At 35.5% G+C, this 16,396-nt stretch overlaps 4 protein-coding genes across 5 annotated transcripts; 2 read left to right on the forward strand and 2 right to left on the reverse strand.

The window, feature by feature from the left end:
- The first annotated feature begins 383 nt into the window (after positions 1 to 383).
- On the forward strand, positions 384 to 2,348 carry LOC6576245. Of its 2 annotated transcripts, none has more exons than XM_002002201.4 (3): positions 384 to 1,071; positions 1,135 to 2,026; positions 2,093 to 2,348. In XM_002002201.4, the coding sequence occupies exons 1-3, from the start codon at positions 1,022 to 1,024 to the stop codon at positions 2,108 to 2,110; spliced, it is 960 nt and encodes a 319-aa protein (XP_002002237.3). In that variant the 5' UTR covers positions 384 to 1,021; the 3' UTR covers positions 2,111 to 2,348. The 2 variants fall into 2 exon arrangements, with proteins under 2 accessions (XP_002002237.3, XP_015020543.1); XM_015165057.3 differs by lacking the exon at positions 2,093 to 2,348 and having other exon boundaries at positions 394 to 1,071; positions 1,135 to 1,433; positions 1,859 to 1,946.
- A 160-nt stretch (positions 2,349 to 2,508) lies between these two features.
- Positions 2,509 to 3,266, forward strand: LOC6576246 (ras guanine nucleotide exchange factor Y). Its single transcript, XM_002002202.4, has one exon. It carries the CDS (start codon positions 2,681 to 2,683, stop codon positions 3,074 to 3,076), a length of 396 nt encoding a protein of 131 aa, XP_002002238.1. The 5' UTR covers positions 2,509 to 2,680; the 3' UTR covers positions 3,077 to 3,266.
- A 3,394-nt stretch (positions 3,267 to 6,660) lies between these two features.
- On the reverse strand, positions 6,661 to 7,866 carry LOC6576247 (gustatory receptor for bitter taste 22e). Its single transcript, XM_002002203.2, has 2 exons — positions 6,871 to 7,866; positions 6,661 to 6,813 (listed from the first exon to the last, which is right to left on the reverse strand). The coding sequence occupies exons 1-2, from the start codon at positions 7,864 to 7,866 to the stop codon at positions 6,661 to 6,663; spliced, it is 1,149 nt and encodes a 382-aa protein (XP_002002239.2).
- Positions 7,867 to 11,810: 3,944 nt separating this feature from the next.
- On the reverse strand, positions 11,811 to 12,852 carry LOC6576248 (membrane steroid-binding protein 2). The gene is made up of 2 exons (XM_002002204.4): positions 12,694 to 12,852; positions 11,811 to 12,637 (listed from the first exon to the last, which is right to left on the reverse strand). Exons 1-2 carry the CDS (start codon positions 12,734 to 12,736, stop codon positions 12,051 to 12,053), a joined length of 630 nt encoding a protein of 209 aa, XP_002002240.1. The 5' UTR covers positions 12,737 to 12,852; the 3' UTR covers positions 11,811 to 12,050.
- Between the last annotated feature and the right edge of the window lie 3,544 nt (positions 12,853 to 16,396).

The raw sequence follows: 16,396 nt of genomic DNA on the forward strand, positions 1-16,396 counted from the left end.
GCAACCCCTTTTTCAATAGGAAGGTGGCTGGATGGTGCAGAAAACCAATTTTTAGAATATTTAATATTATTGCAAAATCTAGTTTTGAAGGGAATTTAGTTTTCTTTGGATTTGGTTTGTTAAAATAAATTGTAATATTGCCCCCTATTTTTTTGTCAAGCAAGGCAGAATATTTCAGTTTCGATGTACCTGCCAACTCGCTTTAAGGCATGTACACAAATTCAATTGAGCAGATGGCTGAATATCGATATTTTAAACGTACCGATAGTTGTTAATTTTCATTGCTGGTTTTCTTTTTATTTTTAATAAACATTAATAAAATTTTTTAATAATTATAATAATAGATATTAATTACAAGTAATCCGAATATAATATTCAAAGACATTTATGCTTAATGTACATTGGTTTGCAATGCAGATTTAGAGTGGCGAGATCTAGACCAGTTTATTCACTAATGGAATTCGTTTATCTTCAAGTAGTAAGCTGCTTTATTCATGCCTTATTATTTGGACCATTTACATATGTATGTATTTATAAGAAGAAAAACGAACTGTTTAATGGAAAACGTGATCATACATGAGTGAAAATCACAAAGTATCGTACATGGCCCACGATTGTTCACTTCTCACTGAATTAGTTCATTTGACCTGTTTATTCAAAAATAATTTTTAGCGAATTTAATGAAATGCGAATGTCGTTAAATTTAGTATGTTTTTTATTGCAGCCTAAACGCATGCAATGATTTTAGTGTTCACTGAAGAATAGTCAGCACAAATTGACCATCTGCGATATTAAAATAAAAAAAATTTGTATTAAGTAACCTTAAAAAACATTTAACAAATACAATATTTATTCATCGGTTGTCAAAATCGCCCAATCAATGCCCGAAATAGCTTTCTATATAGTTCCATGCAAAAAACGTTTGTTTCCACATCGAGTTGTTCAGCACTGAAAGTATTCAAAAAGTGTGTTACAGCACTACTCGAATAGTCAGTTTAATTTTGTAGTGTCATCGAGAAAAATGGATGCATGCGAAAAGGAAAATGAAACCAAGAAACGGGAAGATAAACTGTAAGTAAAAAAAATTTAATTGTTATGATATACACGTCTGACTTACGCGTTTAATTGCTACAGCTTTCCGTTTAAGTGCTCTGAAGAGTACACCAATGAATTGCCCGATCCGAAAATTAACTGCAAGTTTCTGCCATGTGGTAAAAGTTTAATGGACTATACCGAAGAACCTGTTTCCTTTCCACAGTTGGAAACGCAGTTTAACCATACATTTAACGGTCTTCATATGTTGTTCGATATCGATCTGATCAATCAGAATTGCTATAACCAAGTCCCTGGGGGGCCCAAGGAAATAGATCCCAAGGATGCTGAGTTGTTGACTGACATTGAGGCGGTGCATATCAACAATTCCACGTTGAAGGGTTCGTATAATTTTCTCACACGTGCTCAAGAATACCGCGAACTCCTTGCCAAGAAGCGTTCCACTGTGCCATGCTTACAACATCTAGAGCCAGAGTCGGAGGATCTGGATCTGGATTCATTCAGCGTGGAACAGCAGATACAGATTATAGAGCAAACATTTGTGGACGTAAATAGGCCACTGTGTGCCCATCCCACCAAGTCGAACAGCAGTGTTCGGCCGGTCGCACAGCTGCCGGTGTTTCCAGAATCCAAACAACTCGAGCTTGTACAATTCCATTTTCATGTACCCGCCTTTGGTACTACCAATAGTATACTTAAGGATTGTGGAAGCTACTATATAAACTTTAAACAAAAGCCCGAGCCGGTTTTTCAAAGGATTAATCAAAAATATGGCAAATATCTAACCGCTTATCTCTCCGAGCAGCGCTTCAAGGAGGAGCATATCTCAGAAACCAGCGAACCCGACGGATGTGTTGAGAGATTCATATTGCGTGAGAAGGATGGCAGCCTCTACTATCAGACGCTTGGCAAACATATCAAGTTACAGAAGGGACAGACAATTCAAAATTCGTTTTCTAACCTATCCCTGCTGGCAAGTCCACGCAAGACTGTTTCAATTGATATGTATTGATGTATTGATATCTCCTCTCTTTGACAGGTTAAGCGCTCTAAGTAAAACCAGAAACAACCCATCTCTACCAACAAGATGTCATTGCACTGATCTTGATCAAATCGGTTTCTACATAGCTCTGTCCCATCTCTAAACAAATATAGTAAACAGTCCTGAAGAAATAAATTAAAATATATATTGTAAGCAGGTCAGATTTATGATATAGCAATTGCTTAAATGGTATAGCTAATTTGAAACATCCTTAATTTATCATCAAATATTTTCAATTATAATATGAAAGCAATATTGAAGGATACAATTTCCTGTTAGTTTATAGTCATAATATATAGTACACATAGTGATTTATAAAAATATAAATATCTAAAATACCTACGGGATCGCACCCATCTCCGGCATGTGTATAAAAACGTGAGAGCAGAATCCAAGTATCGCTTTCAAATGCTCTCAAATCTCAGGCTAAACCTTTCGTATATATCAAATCACATTCCTTAAATATATTCAAGGTTTGTTCCACATTAGTAGGCCCCATTTACGAAACATATATACACATGTAATAAATTTCGTAAAAATAAGTAAAGCATACGCTCCGCGCTTAAAATCCCAAATTGTAGAACTATGAAGCCCGTTATCGAATGGCTAATTAGCGTTTGTGCTGGCCTCCTCTTTAGCACTCAGTCCATGCGTATTTTGAAGATAGCCAACGATGAGAAGAATTCATCATCGTCGTCCTCCTCACAGACCAAGCCCGTAACGGCGATTAAAGACGAACTGGAAAAGCCCTACATTATGGGATCCGAGCAGATAAGCGCCGCATTGCAGACAGTTCTGAGCAGCGATGGAAATAACCTAGATAATCAGATGCTATCCGACAACAACAACAACAATAACAACGGACAATTCGAGTATACTTTGGGGTCGGAGTCGTTGAATCGCATGTTGGAGGACATGTTGGCACGTCCATGCAGTGAGAATATGGAGCTACCCCATATCGAGCCGGCAATACAGCTTTAACTATCACATATTGTATATATTTATATATATATACATATATATCTATATGTATGTATATACATAGATAAATTGTCAATTGATATGTTCAGTTTCTTTTTTGTTTATCTGTAAGAATTCTCTGAATAAATTAACAAATATGGTCTACTAAATAAAAGGTACAGATAGACATATTTGTATATGTGTGTATGTATATATGAGGTGGTGAAATGACCATAAAATATTCCGTTTCTGATATCCGCTACGATTTTTTGTACATCTAGTATAAGAGCTACGACTGAAAAAGCTTCCCCGAATTTCCTAAAATCGGAATGTAGAGTAGAAGAGAAACTTGAGTATTGCCATAAACATGACATTGTTCATAATCATCATCGGTATAGGGCTTCGGGTATTATCTATTTTGGAATAGAGCATGTATGCTAAAAGCCTTCTGAGGATACCAGGTCGTAGGCACTTATATACATATGTGTGTCAGCCACTGAAATCTGTTCGCGATAATCGAATTGCATAAATTTACGGCGAACGCGTTGAAAGTGAAAAACCACAGCACAAAATGGCAGCCCAACTTATTTTCACCGTTTTTCAACATTTCCAGCATTTCCACAGCTGTCATTGAAATGTCAACATAACACACACACACACACTCGTGTATGTGTGCTACTACGGCGTGTTCGCAATCCACAAACAGCGGATTAAGGCTCAGACACTCAGCCTCTGTACGCTGCGTGACGTAAATACTGATGAATACCTCGCAGTTCCCCAGACTCCCCATCCGGGCCCCAAGCGGGGGCAGCTAACAGTGCAGCAATTGTCCTGCTGTTCTGCTAAAGAATAGATGCCTGTCCTCGTGGTTTTACTGTGCTAGTGTTCATTTAGCCGAGGTTTGTCTATTTTGATGAACCAGTTCCTGCACATATCCTACTGGTCGGTCAATTAGTGCTAGCACCTCTTGAAGGTGGTGAACTATTTAAAATTATTTTATTTAGTAACTCAGTTTAGTAAATGAATTAGGCATTTATTATTGTTGTATTCATTTGAGCTGGTTAGCTTAATACGTATGAACTGTCGAATGGAATTTTTTTACTTATATATCTATCAAAAATAGTTCGTTAGTCCGTTATGTAACTAGTTAAATTGAACTTATCTTTAAATAAGAGAATATTATTATAATATTATATCAATGATGTTAATGCCCAAGTCAGACATACATATATATTCATTACATTTTACATTTCCTAATTTTAAAGCTCAGTTGATGAATCAGTCTTAATCTTTAAGTTCACTAGCTCTTTCGAATGGACAGTTCAAAGGAACTATTTCTGCACTTGAAGATATATCTCTATGGCATCACTGCTGCTTCCCATGTGAAAGATCTGTGTGTGGTTTAATTCATTCATAAGTCATGTGGCAGGAAGAAGTTCCGGGCAGACGAATGCACCAAGATTAAGCCACGTAAAATGGTGTCAACATTCGGTTGTGCGGCTTATTTAATGTGATTTCCTATTTATTAGACATACATACATTACTGTCTGTATGTACTTGCCTCCACGTTAAACTGCCGTCGTGCTGCTCTATATGTATGTATGTGTGTATGTGTGGGGGTGTGTGTGCATTACGCATTAAGCCGGCTTAAATATGATTAATTAAATGGTTTAGCTCTGTCTTGCGGCGCATAAAAATGACTAATGGATAGAATAAACTTGTATATATGTACATATGTACGTATATTTATATAAAATAAATATATAATACAATAATAATATAATAATAAATAAATAATAATATAATATAAAATGTATATGCCTACACATATATATGACATATATTTACTATACTATTTTGTAATATTTCTGAGTATGGATATTAATAACTAATATTAGATATATTAACCAACACTAATTGTTATTTGCTTGCTTATAAGTTTTTATTATCTGCATCCTTTTATCATATATAACAATGATATAAATATAAAAAAAATACATATTTCATATGCTCTATATAGTCTATTCGGGATTACAGCTTTGATTATACTTAAACAAATGCAAAAAAGCTAATAAGCTCTATGTTTCTCTCTCTCTCTCTCTCTAAAATTGAAGCTCAACTCAAAAGTATAAAATGTTGTTTGGATCATATTTTAAGCTCTGCCCTATCGAGGCTTTTAGCTTCTGCAGTAGCAATATTTTCATTTTGGCGAGCGAGAAAGTGCTTAGTCCTTCAGCCTTTGCTGTCACGTTTCACATAAGTCTGCAGTTTTCTAATCTTTATAGTTCAACGTTTCCAGAGTTGTGCGCTTAAGTGTGCAATTTATATGTAAAGCTGCTTAAAAAAAATATCAAGCTATATATATCTCTTTCTCTCTGTCTATCGCACTCTCCCTTTTTCTCTCTTGAGTCAATTTTCGTAGGACATATTTATGAAGGCAACTTAACCAATTAGTAGCCCAATTAGGCAAGCAAGGCCGTTGGAGACGAATAATTCTTGGTCGCCTTTAACACCCTGTGATTGCGTAAGTGAATGGGGTATATGAATTTTATAGAAAATGTAAGTTATACGAAAAGGGTTGGGAAATTCATTTTAATGGCAGTTGATTAGCTATAATATATGTATATATATATATATATATGAATCTTTATTCGTTGCTTACATGTGTTATCTATATATGTATGCGATTGTTATAGATAAGAGTTTGTTTGTTATAATAATGTATGATTACATCTTATATATATATAATTGGTAATTTTCTGTCATTATCTCTAGATTAGATATCTTCTAATAAGTATAATCTAATTAAATATGCCTATGTCTAAAAACATTTACATTCCATGTTGCCTTTAAAGCATTTTCCATTTGGGCTTTCATGCAATATAAATCTCGTAATCAATCACGTCCAAAATCAATTTCGTCTTTTTCCAAGACCTTAATTCATAAACAGAAACAGCAATAGCAACAACAGCAACAGCAGCAGAAGAGGTTTTTTGACCTTCCCCACATGTGTAACAAATGCGACTGTCTGGCTCCTGAAAGTCGCAATACGAATTTTTGTTCGGCAACTAGCAACAAACAAAGGCCACTGGAGCATGCACTTTATGAATAATGTGAAAGCTTCGGCTAAATTTTATCTGAGAGGGCGACATTACAAGTCATTAAAGAGAGAGGGAGAGGGAGAGAGAGAGAGACTGTGCCATAAATGTTGCGGGGTATTCAGCAGCATGCTGCCAACATTGCACTGCTTAGTCATTAACGAGAGTGAGAGAGAAGGCTGTACCATAAATGTTGCGGGTACTTAGCGGCATGCTGCTGCTTGCACTGCTTCGACAGCCTGCGATGTTGCTGCAACATTCGTTGCCTAGCAGCATCTGTCGCACTTTGTTATTGATTTCTCGCTTGAGTTGTCATTGAGCTAATAGAGTTTTGTATGCACGAATAATTAGATAATTTATCTAGGCTTTAATAATAGACTGTAAATACATATAAATTTCTATTCAAATGATTAACAGTAGTCAAAACAAATGAGCTTAAATTCGATGCAACAAGAAATATTCATAATTGAATCATGATATATATACATATATTATTTAATATAAATTTTACAAATTCATAAAATCGAACTGCACCAAATATAGAATATAAAGCACACAAGTGACAATCATGCGAAAGCCCATTGCGTTGTTAACACGAAATAAACCGCAATAATTAAATCTGGGACGTCGATGTGTGCAAAATAAAGCAAAGTTAGTGATCTGTAAAAAATATTTAAACTTATTTACATTTTCTATAAAACAACTGATGTTACTCACACTCCGATCTAGCCATGAATCAGCAGTCGATCTATCATTGAAGAGCCTCAAGTTGATTGAGGTCTCTTCGGCTGCGCGTTCAGTCAGCTCGCAGACGGCGATATGTAGCCAAAAGTCCAAGACGTTAATGGCAAGGGCCTGGCTAAGGTTCAAGACCAAAGGCAAAGTCAGCGTCTTTTTCAGGCTGATGCTATAGACGAGAATATAGAATATGGATGTGATATTGATACTCAGCAGGCATAGCATGAACAAAATCATTTGATAGCTGTAAATGGAGGCCAAGCGAGTGCTGAGCGCTACGAGGCGACTGTAAATCCCCTGAAGATCGTGAATGCGTCTAAATTTGATCTTCGGCTGTGTTGCCAGCATTCGTAGCTCCCGATTGATGAGCCAAATAGAACGATATATATAGAGCACGGCCAGATGGAAATGCATTCCCAGCAGCAGGATGCTCAGCTGATTTGTCATAGTAGCCGCCAGACCCAGAAACAATTTGTAGCCGATGGGCGTATTGAATCCGAGTGTGAGGAACAACATCGAAATGAGCTCCAACCAGATTGTGAGGCTCTTATAGATAACATTGTTATCAAAGTTGGTGCAATCCAAAGATTTATATTCAGTTTCATAGAGCTGAAGCAGAGCATTCAGAACATTTCCGAGTTCCTCGCTTAGCCACCAACTGCGAAAGAGCGTCACGAAGAGAGTGGTTAAATTTAGACCCGTCTGTATTTGACTGATTTGTTCTGACAGAGGGTTACGTTGGTAGATCTCGGCCAAATCGACGACTTCTGTATCGTCGTAATAGCGAAAGGAAACCCGAATGATTCCCAGATTCACAATAATTCCATATGCAATTAGCCACTTAGAGCGTCGCAGTCTTTTGCTGCTCGCCACATAGACGAATGGGAATAGACCCAGAGCCCATGAGCTATAGAGCGTCGCCCACTGATTGAACCGAGCGAATTTGTGACGCCAAGTGCGACGAGCTTGCCACATTATAACCGAATGAACTAATTTATGTGAAAGGTCTACTTCCTGGGCGGGCCACAAAGCGAAAATCAAACAAAGGGAAAATCAATTATACTAATATGATATGATATTTCGTGGCTAATATAAGATAATCTTCAATAGTCATAGGCATGCTAATACGCTTGCTGACATATAGTACACATAGGAGATGCTTGTAGCTCCCATCTTTATTAATTTTTAATTATTTGGTTTGTTACTATGTAATCGATAAAAATCGATTATAATTTATATATGTATATATTCACATTTACTTGAGCATATCTTACATAATTATGGATACTTATCCTTATTGAGTAAGCTTTATCTAGCAGTGCTTGACTAGAAAATACTCAATGATTGCATATACATATAAAGTATTTATCTATGTTCTATTCATTTTAATACAGAACTACTATATTAGCAAAGGGTAAGTAAAGTTGCTCTAGCTTAAAATGTTCTATTAGGCCTTAGCTTGAAATGTGCTCTATAGCTGTTTGCTTATATACCAAAGGCCGTCAAATCGGTCATCGGCTTGACTTGGATATTGAAAGAGCAAAAGATAATAATAAAAGACGACTACAATTTTGATAACGCAAATGGAATGCGAATTGCTCTATTATGTGAATGACTTAACCTATTGAATTGGATAAGATTACTTAAACTAGGCATAACAGTAAAGTGGAACTAAAATTCTAAGTGCTTACCCAATATTTCAGAGAGAAACCCATGGAACTTTTTAAAGTTGAAGCACTCACTGCAAATATTGATTTTTTTTTTGTTGTCATCAAAATTGGGAACTTTTGACCGTTAAATAGTGTACGATAGAATGGAAAAGTTTGAAATGCAAATTTGAATATTTGGCGAGGCAAATCCCAGCGTCGATGCGAGCTCGATGCGAGGCGGGCAAAACTAATTACAAAGTACAAATGTGTCATTTGGCCATGTTATTTGAGTACTTTATATTCAAAACTGTGTTATTTGCAAAAGTCGAGCAATTACGACGGCAACAGCTGCCGCTGTCACATTAACCTGATCTGGAGGTGGGGCCTGGGATTGTGTCCTCTAAATAGGCCGTTGCTGCTAGCTGTTGGCTGTTAGCTCTTGGCAGTTGCCTGTTGGCTACTCACTGCTGGCTGCTGGCTGCTGGTTGTTGGGCTGTTGTGCTCCCCAGCTTCGTGGTTAATTGTGTTTTTTGTATTCCCGGCGTACAGCAATAGGCATCGTTAGCATCGCAGTCGGGTAAACGTCTGGCCCCCAGATGCCTTCTGTGATTATCGTCTCGGATTTAATGTGTACTTTGATGTGAAACATTGCCCTATTCACAGAGCTGCTGCCATGCTCGTTCACACAGTCAAAGGTGTATATTAGCTTTTATTGAAGGCCGGCTTTAAGCTAATAAGCTCTTATAAATTTTTCTTATTGAAAAAAGAGTCATTTATGCATGATTAAAATTTTTTTTTTTAAATATACATACTTAAACTTAATTATTTATTTTTCACATTTCCGGCATATCGAGAAGAGTTAAAATTTTGGCTGGATTTGTGCAGCAGCACCAAACAACTTTCTCTATCAGCACTTTATTTTATTTATTTATTTATTATTTATTTTATTTACAGCCACCCACCATAAGTAAACAGCTTCTACTCCTATTCTATTTAATGTCGACTTCGATGCGCAGCTTTGCTCGTAAAAATGAAATGGGTGTATCGGCTTTTATTACAAATGCGTTCAATTCCGTCCGCATCCTATAAAAAATCTTGAAAGAGTATATAAAATTCAAGGAATAAGAAAAGCAGCTTATTTTAAATTTAATTTAGTTAAAATGCTCATACATACAGGTACAAATTATGATATATACATACACTCTTCACTCAATAATAAAAAAAATCTGTAGGTAAACTCACCTTAGACTGATGCAAAATTGTTTGGCAATTGAGAACTGATACGATAGACATACTCGTATATGTATATGATAAATACGATAAATAATTGAAAATGTCCAGCTGTTATGGACTTAAGAGCCAGGCGATTAAATGCCATTGAAATATTCAAAGCTAGGACTTAGAATCAAATCCAAGCAGTCATAGCTTAATTTTAGGGTCTATCGCTATAATATTAACTATGAATATCATTTTCTCCTTCTTATGCTGCACTTCTTCTTTCCTCTGAGCGAGCATTGCTCAGTCGTTAGTACTCGACCAAAATATTCATTACTTGTAGTTCTTCTGTTTGTCAAGTCCCTGTACTCAAAGCAGGCGGCGCCATTATCCCATTGAACTATATTTAGAGTCTAATGAAAGCTTTGGTTTGTGCAGGGCTATTATAGCTACATGCACACATATATATATGATGTTTTCTTTTGATATAAATATATATGTATACATTTTGAAAACAGACAGAGATGTTTACATAAATACATACAAATGTATATGTATATATATTATATAACTGTGTTGGGCTGAATTTTGCTCATGTTCTCGCCTTTGAATTGTTGACCCTGCTGAAAGCCTTAAAACTTAATCGAAGAGAACACATCAAACAACATTCGTTGCCTACTCTTTAGCTCTATCTGCGCGCGCGGGCCCAGGGCAGAGTTGGGCCTTGAGTTTCGCACCTTTTCGCTGTGACGTTCAGGTGTTTGCTTCAACTTTGTTTGGGTAACTTTTTTTGTACAACTACTTAAGCACGTAGATGTGGCAGCTACGTTGTTGTCGTTGTTGCTCAGCGAAAAAAGTAATTTTGATTTTATTAGCTGCGTAGCAGCCGATGCTATTGATGCCTCGGCTGGCTCACCTGTATCACCTGTCCCGCTTTTTAGTTTCTTTTGCCAATTCACTTCTTGCACTATTGGCTGAAAAGTTTACAGCTGAGCAGAAACGAAGTATTAGTTGATGCCATTGACATTTTCATTATTTTCTTTACTTTTTTCATTTTATGGCTAAAGCACTTGGGCCATGCCACATGCCACATGCCACAAAGTCAGCCAACCGTTGAGCTCAAATGAAGCAAAGGCGTCAATAACTAAACGGAATTTTTATGAAAGTCCTTTCAACTAAGAAACACAATCTCAGATTATAGTCGAATTCGAATATCTTAAAGCTTTGTAGGTGTTCAATACGTGATCCCAGTTGAGCTTTCAAGCAGACGAATTTCAATGAAAATATGTATGACAAGCAAATTATGTATAATTAAGTATACATCGCAGATAAGCGAGAAGTTAAAAATGCATTTTAGTTATAGATATCAATATCAGTATTATATGATAGTAGAGACTTGAGTGCATATTAGAAATCAGGTATAGTATTGGTTTGGTGTGTGTTTCTGTATGCAGCAGACCTCATTTTGTTTCTCCATGATCGAAAAATGACTCAGAGAGAGGCTCAACAGTTGAGTTTGTCTGTGAGAGAACGAAGGTGCTGTCGCCCTATAAATGGAAGGCCCCCTGCTGCGTTTCTTCAGTTGCCTGTTGGACCTGATGGTGGTCAGACATTCTTCCTCTTCCTCTTCTTCTTCTGCTGCTGCTGCTGCTGCTGCTGTGGTGAGTGCTTCATTAATTAATCATTTATATTAAGAACAATTGTAATAGTTTAAATAATAATTTTAAGTAATAATAATTAAAAGAATTGTTACAATCTATTTTTTTTATTATTATTTCAGTTTAATAATAATAAAATATAAATAATTGTTTTTTTTTTCACTTTAAAAATAATAATAATAAATAATTGCTTTAATGTTTACTACTATAATGTTAATGATCATTGTGCTAATTATGTATAAATCATTATAGAGCGTGGGCTAATGGCCAATAAAATAAGTCTTATTTGGCAATTGATTATTAAGAATAAAAAATAATAATCAAATATGCAATAAGAATGTTGTAAACAAGAATTTTAATGATATAAACATCGAAGCAATAATGTACTATAAGAGTATTTAATAAAATTATGCTTTTTATATTTTATAAGATATTCACAAGCTATTGATAACAAAGAGGAATATAATATAACCCAGCAGCTAAGAGTGGGAGAAGTAATAAAGAGTAATTTGGTTCATAATTTAGTCTTGAATAATACGAGAGGTCATCTATGTACATATAAATATACATATAAATATACATATATATGTATGACTTTTTGGTATTATGAATATTCATCTAAAATGAAAAGTCATGTCTACAACAGTTCATCGCTATCAGAGTCATCGTCGCTGTCAATCAACTGGCCAATGATTTGGAACTCGGCGTTCAGGCTGCGCTCCCAGCGCTGGATGAGATCAGCTGTGGACACGCCCATTGAGCCGCATGTGATGTTGAGCACTTGATTGGCATTGTTGCCGGCGAGCAGAGAGTAAGGACCGGGCTTCAGGAAAGTTTCGCGCGAGGGGCTGAGATCATAGATGTTGCCATTGAGCGCCGTGTACACCGGTTCGCCCTCTCGCATGCCATCGTAGGCCATCAGCTGTAGCCGGGTTAGACGCAGTGTATCCGGTGCATTGGGCAACGGAGCTTCATTCAGAGCTGGGCTGTGCTGGTCCTCCTGGCTCTCCTGGCCCTCCTGGCTGTCCTGAGTATAATTTTCCTGCGACGATTCATCATCCAGTTTCGCTTGACTGCTGCCGGCATGTGTTCTGTATAGTATATAGACCTGGGCAATCTTTGTCGTGGCATAATAGCCCACAACAAACGATATTATCACTTGGGCAATGGGACTCTTCAGTAAAGGACGAATCGAGCGAATGGCCGCACATATATTCAAATTGGCTGGCGAAATCAATAGCTCAAAGGTGCGTTCGATATGGGTTAGCCTAGGAACTTACTAGCATAATGGAAATTCGCCTGCAGCACCTTCAAAGGCGACATTCTAAGGGGTAGTATTTTCGATTCCGCCGATTACTTTATTTATATACATTTAGTGTATATATGGGAAAAAATATTTTTATTTTGTGACACGTCAAATTTTGTAAATTTTGTTATTGTTCGTTTCTGGCTTCTCGATGAGTCTTTTTTGTATTCGATCGTCTTGAACGATTAACAAATACCCTGCAATTGCAGGCTGGCGCATTCGTGTACTGCATTATCTATACTATTATATTATTATTGATTTTTAATTCTTCTCTCACTCTGTGTATTTTATTTGTCTCTCTCTCTTCTTGACTTTCTCTCTGTTTCTACCAGTCTCTCTCCATCTCTGTGGCTCTCCCTCTCTTGTTTATTGTCTCTAATTCTGTTTCCCTCTATCTCATTGTCTTTCACTCTTCTCTCCTTCCTCCCTGCCTTACTTTCACTACCAATAAAGTTCACATATTAATGCAATATAAACTAATCGATATTTATCGATATATCATAAAAATATAAATTTCAAATAATATTCATATGTATAGAATAATCTCAATGTAGTTCAATTTCCATATTAAATATATCCAGAATACCCTACATTGACAATTATGTTTTTACAGGGTATTTATATGAAAATATATGAGAAAACAGCAAACACCAAACGCCAAACGTCATTCAATGTAATTAATTTATTATAATATGGGCAACTTAATAGCACCTGGCGTGGGGCCTACGCACACGCACACGTACACGCTTACACATACGTATACGTAATCCACAGGCTAATAATGCGCATACGTATAGCCAAGGCACTGCTCAGTTCATCTGCTGTTATGCCATCTGACAGTCTCATTTATAATATTCGCATTTCGGCAGCAATTTGCATTAACTTTATTGCCCATATGTGTGCGCATATGTAGCGAGGACTTAAAAACATTTTCATGTTTGTAACTCATCTGGGCGTTTGCTGTCATTCCGTTTGCTGCCATGCAGTTGTCGACGATATTATAATTTTCTCTGAAGATATGGAATGAAGCGAAGGGAGCGGACTTTATATATTCCTGATACATTTGGGAATTTTCATCTTTGGATCTTCACTTTTCTGGTAGTCAAATATATTTTTATTAATTTTTCTCTTTTAAAATTATATTGAATATGTTTTGTCTTTAGTGGAGCTGACTTGTTTTTTGGGCTTGAAAATATTATACATTTTTAGGCGGAAGAATTATTAGAATATTTAATTTATTTTTTTTTAAATATTAATATAATAATATTGTTATATAGATATATATTTTTTTATATGATTCACACATTTATATCATTTATTTAATATTTATGTATTATTTATTTACTATTATTATTATTATTATATTTTTTTGCTTATATTTTTGTAATGTAATAAAGTCAAGCGTATTTAAGCTTCGGTTTGCCATAAATCGACATTCTTTCATGTTTATGAAATTGGTTGTAATTGGGCTTTAATATGACTTAAAATTCTCATAACAAATATTTTTTGTCGGCTGTTGTGTAAAAGTGTGTACACACACATATACATATATAGAGCGAAAATACCAGCAACCACAAATTGGCAAACATACATACATATTTACAATGCCGCAGGGAAGATAAAAGAAGCTAGATGGAAAAATTGGTATTTTGGTCGGCTAACGAATATTTGAGACCCTGCTTTAAACTACATTTTGTGAATAGTTGTATATATTGCTATGTTGTAAGAACTTAATTTTCCCTGTATTGATGTTATAATTATGATTCTGTATTTATGTATGCATATTAAAAGTAAAACATACCAAGAATAATAATACTGCTTATTACATACTATATTCTCATTATTTAATGCTCCAATTCAATTTATTTCAACTTATTTCGATAAGCTATATGTACATAAGACATATGCCAATATATGTTAAATCCTCGTAATCGTAATTATGTTAACATAATCATCCTTAAAATAATCTCCTTCAATATGTGACTCATTTTGCGAGCACAAAATATTATAATCCCATAGCAAAATTGTTGAACAGCTTGAATTGCATTATGCTGCAATTTAAATTTGCATAACGTTGATTTCGGTTGGAATTTAATGCACTCGTGGAGCAGCTACAGAAGAGCTTACATTACGTATACGCCGTCGCTTACGTCGATCATATGGCCCGGGGATTATTTGCGGCTGGAATGTTGATTGAACAATTACAAAATGTTTACAAAAGTGAATACCCTGTCCTTATTGAAATTGCAGGAAATATAATTGAAAATATTTTGAATTTTAATTTTTATTATTTTTTGTATCTAATGGAATGGGAAAATATATAATTTATGTATAAATATAAAAATATTTACAGGGTATTTTCAACCAGCCCCACTTGACATGCCTGCTTCAATTTAATATAAAAACATATTTTGCATGCTGTTTAAATATAATTGCACTCGTTTTGTGCGCTGAATTCATAATTTAATTAAATTGTAAAAAATTTCATAAATTAATTTAGGTTAACGCAATCTTTTTTGCCAGCACGATTTTGGTTATTAATAAACTTTTCAATTGCCAGCAAACAGCGTGACAGCTGCTCGCATTAACTTTTTCTTTTCGTCTACAATGCTTGTTCATTTTATTTTTATTTTTTTTTTTTTTAGTGAGAGGCGTCCTCGTTGGGCTTTGTGCAATTCAGACGACGGAGGACTCATGCTGTGCCTATATTTCAATTAAATTGCTCTGTGGATTGTTTAATTGGGGTACGCAGCGAGGCGCTAGGTGGGGACACATGTCATAGATTAATATGTATAATAATATAAATGATTTTCTTTTGTAACTCTCGAGGTTCAATGACCTGTGTATCAAGTGTGTCGTCTTCCAGCCACTGAAAGGCGTTGTCATGGCGATCCGTTTTGGTTGTCTGTACAGGATAGCGAAGCCACGCAAGTGTGGATGCTACTCCTCCCGCTTGGAGCAAATTAAGGGCCTATCTCAATTAAAAGCTGCTTTGCTAAAAATGAAAGCAAAGCAACGACCTTTGAACTTAAAATTTATTTTAAAGCGCAAGCTAATTGGCTTCTATCATTTGCTTTTATGGACTTGTGTGATATTTTTTTATTTGTAAAATCTAAAAAAATATATATATATATATATATATATATATATATATCAAGATTTAAATTATTATATTTATAATCCCTAAGTAATAAATACTTAACTGCTTCAAAAAAGAAGTCCACACTGAGAGATAGTTGTTTAAATAGACTCCAATACTGATGTACATACATATATTGCAGTTGATTTTAATTTTCTCTAATCAGCCAAACAACTTTATTAAAGTCCATCAAATTCAGCAGCAACAGACCAACTCCACTTTGCCCTTTTCATAAAAACCATATAAATTACCCACATAAAATAATGGCAGTAATAAATAAAAACAACGAGCAATAGGCCATTAATAAATGTAAAAAAGAAATTAAAAACCATTAAGAGTTTATAAATAATTTAACGCAAAGTTTTTCCCGTAGTAAACTGTGTTTTTTTCGTCCATCACTCGAGGCTCTCTGTCCACAGGATGCCGCAGCAGCTGATGCCCCGAACAGCTGGACGCAAATGTTTTGGGTAATTTGAATAATACTTTTTTGTTCGCTCGTTGCGAAATGGTCCAAAATTAAACCCAAAACAGAAGCGAG

The sequence above is a fragment of the Drosophila mojavensis genome, unplaced genomic scaffold (genome assembly GCF_018153725.1).
Source record: "Drosophila mojavensis isolate 15081-1352.22 unplaced genomic scaffold, ASM1815372v1 contig_36, whole genome shotgun sequence".
Taxonomy (NCBI): domain Eukaryota; kingdom Metazoa; phylum Arthropoda; class Insecta; order Diptera; family Drosophilidae; genus Drosophila; species Drosophila mojavensis.

What these genes read in the sequence shown, in the direction of transcription:
- LOC6576247 (XM_002002203.2), bottom strand. Translation starts at nt 7,866, where the DNA reads ATGTGGCAAGCTCGTCGCACTTGGCGTCACAAATTCGCTCGGTTCAAT. An exon ending in ATTCATGGCTAGATCGGAGT is followed by an intron (nt 6,814 to 6,870) that starts GTGAGTAACATC and finishes TATTTTTTACAG; the next exon opens with ATCACTAACTTTGCTTTATT.
- LOC6576246 (XM_002002202.4), top strand. Translation starts at nt 2,681, where the DNA reads ATGAAGCCCGTTATCGAATGGCTAATTAGCGTTTGTGCTGGCCTCCTC.
- LOC6576248 (XM_002002204.4), bottom strand. Translation starts at nt 12,736, where the DNA reads ATGTCGCCTTTGAAGGTGCTGCAGGCGAATTTCCATTATGCTA. An exon ending in GGCGAATTTCCATTATGCTA is followed by an intron (nt 12,638 to 12,693) that starts GTAAGTTCCTAG and finishes TGATTTCGCCAG; the next exon opens with CCAATTTGAATATATGTGCG.
- LOC6576245 (XM_002002201.4), top strand. Translation starts at nt 1,022, where the DNA reads ATGGATGCATGCGAAAAGGAAAATGAAACCAAGAAACGGGAAGATAAA. An exon ending in AAGAAACGGGAAGATAAACT is followed by an intron (nt 1,072 to 1,134) that starts GTAAGTAAAAAA and finishes TAATTGCTACAG; the next exon opens with CTTTCCGTTTAAGTGCTCTG.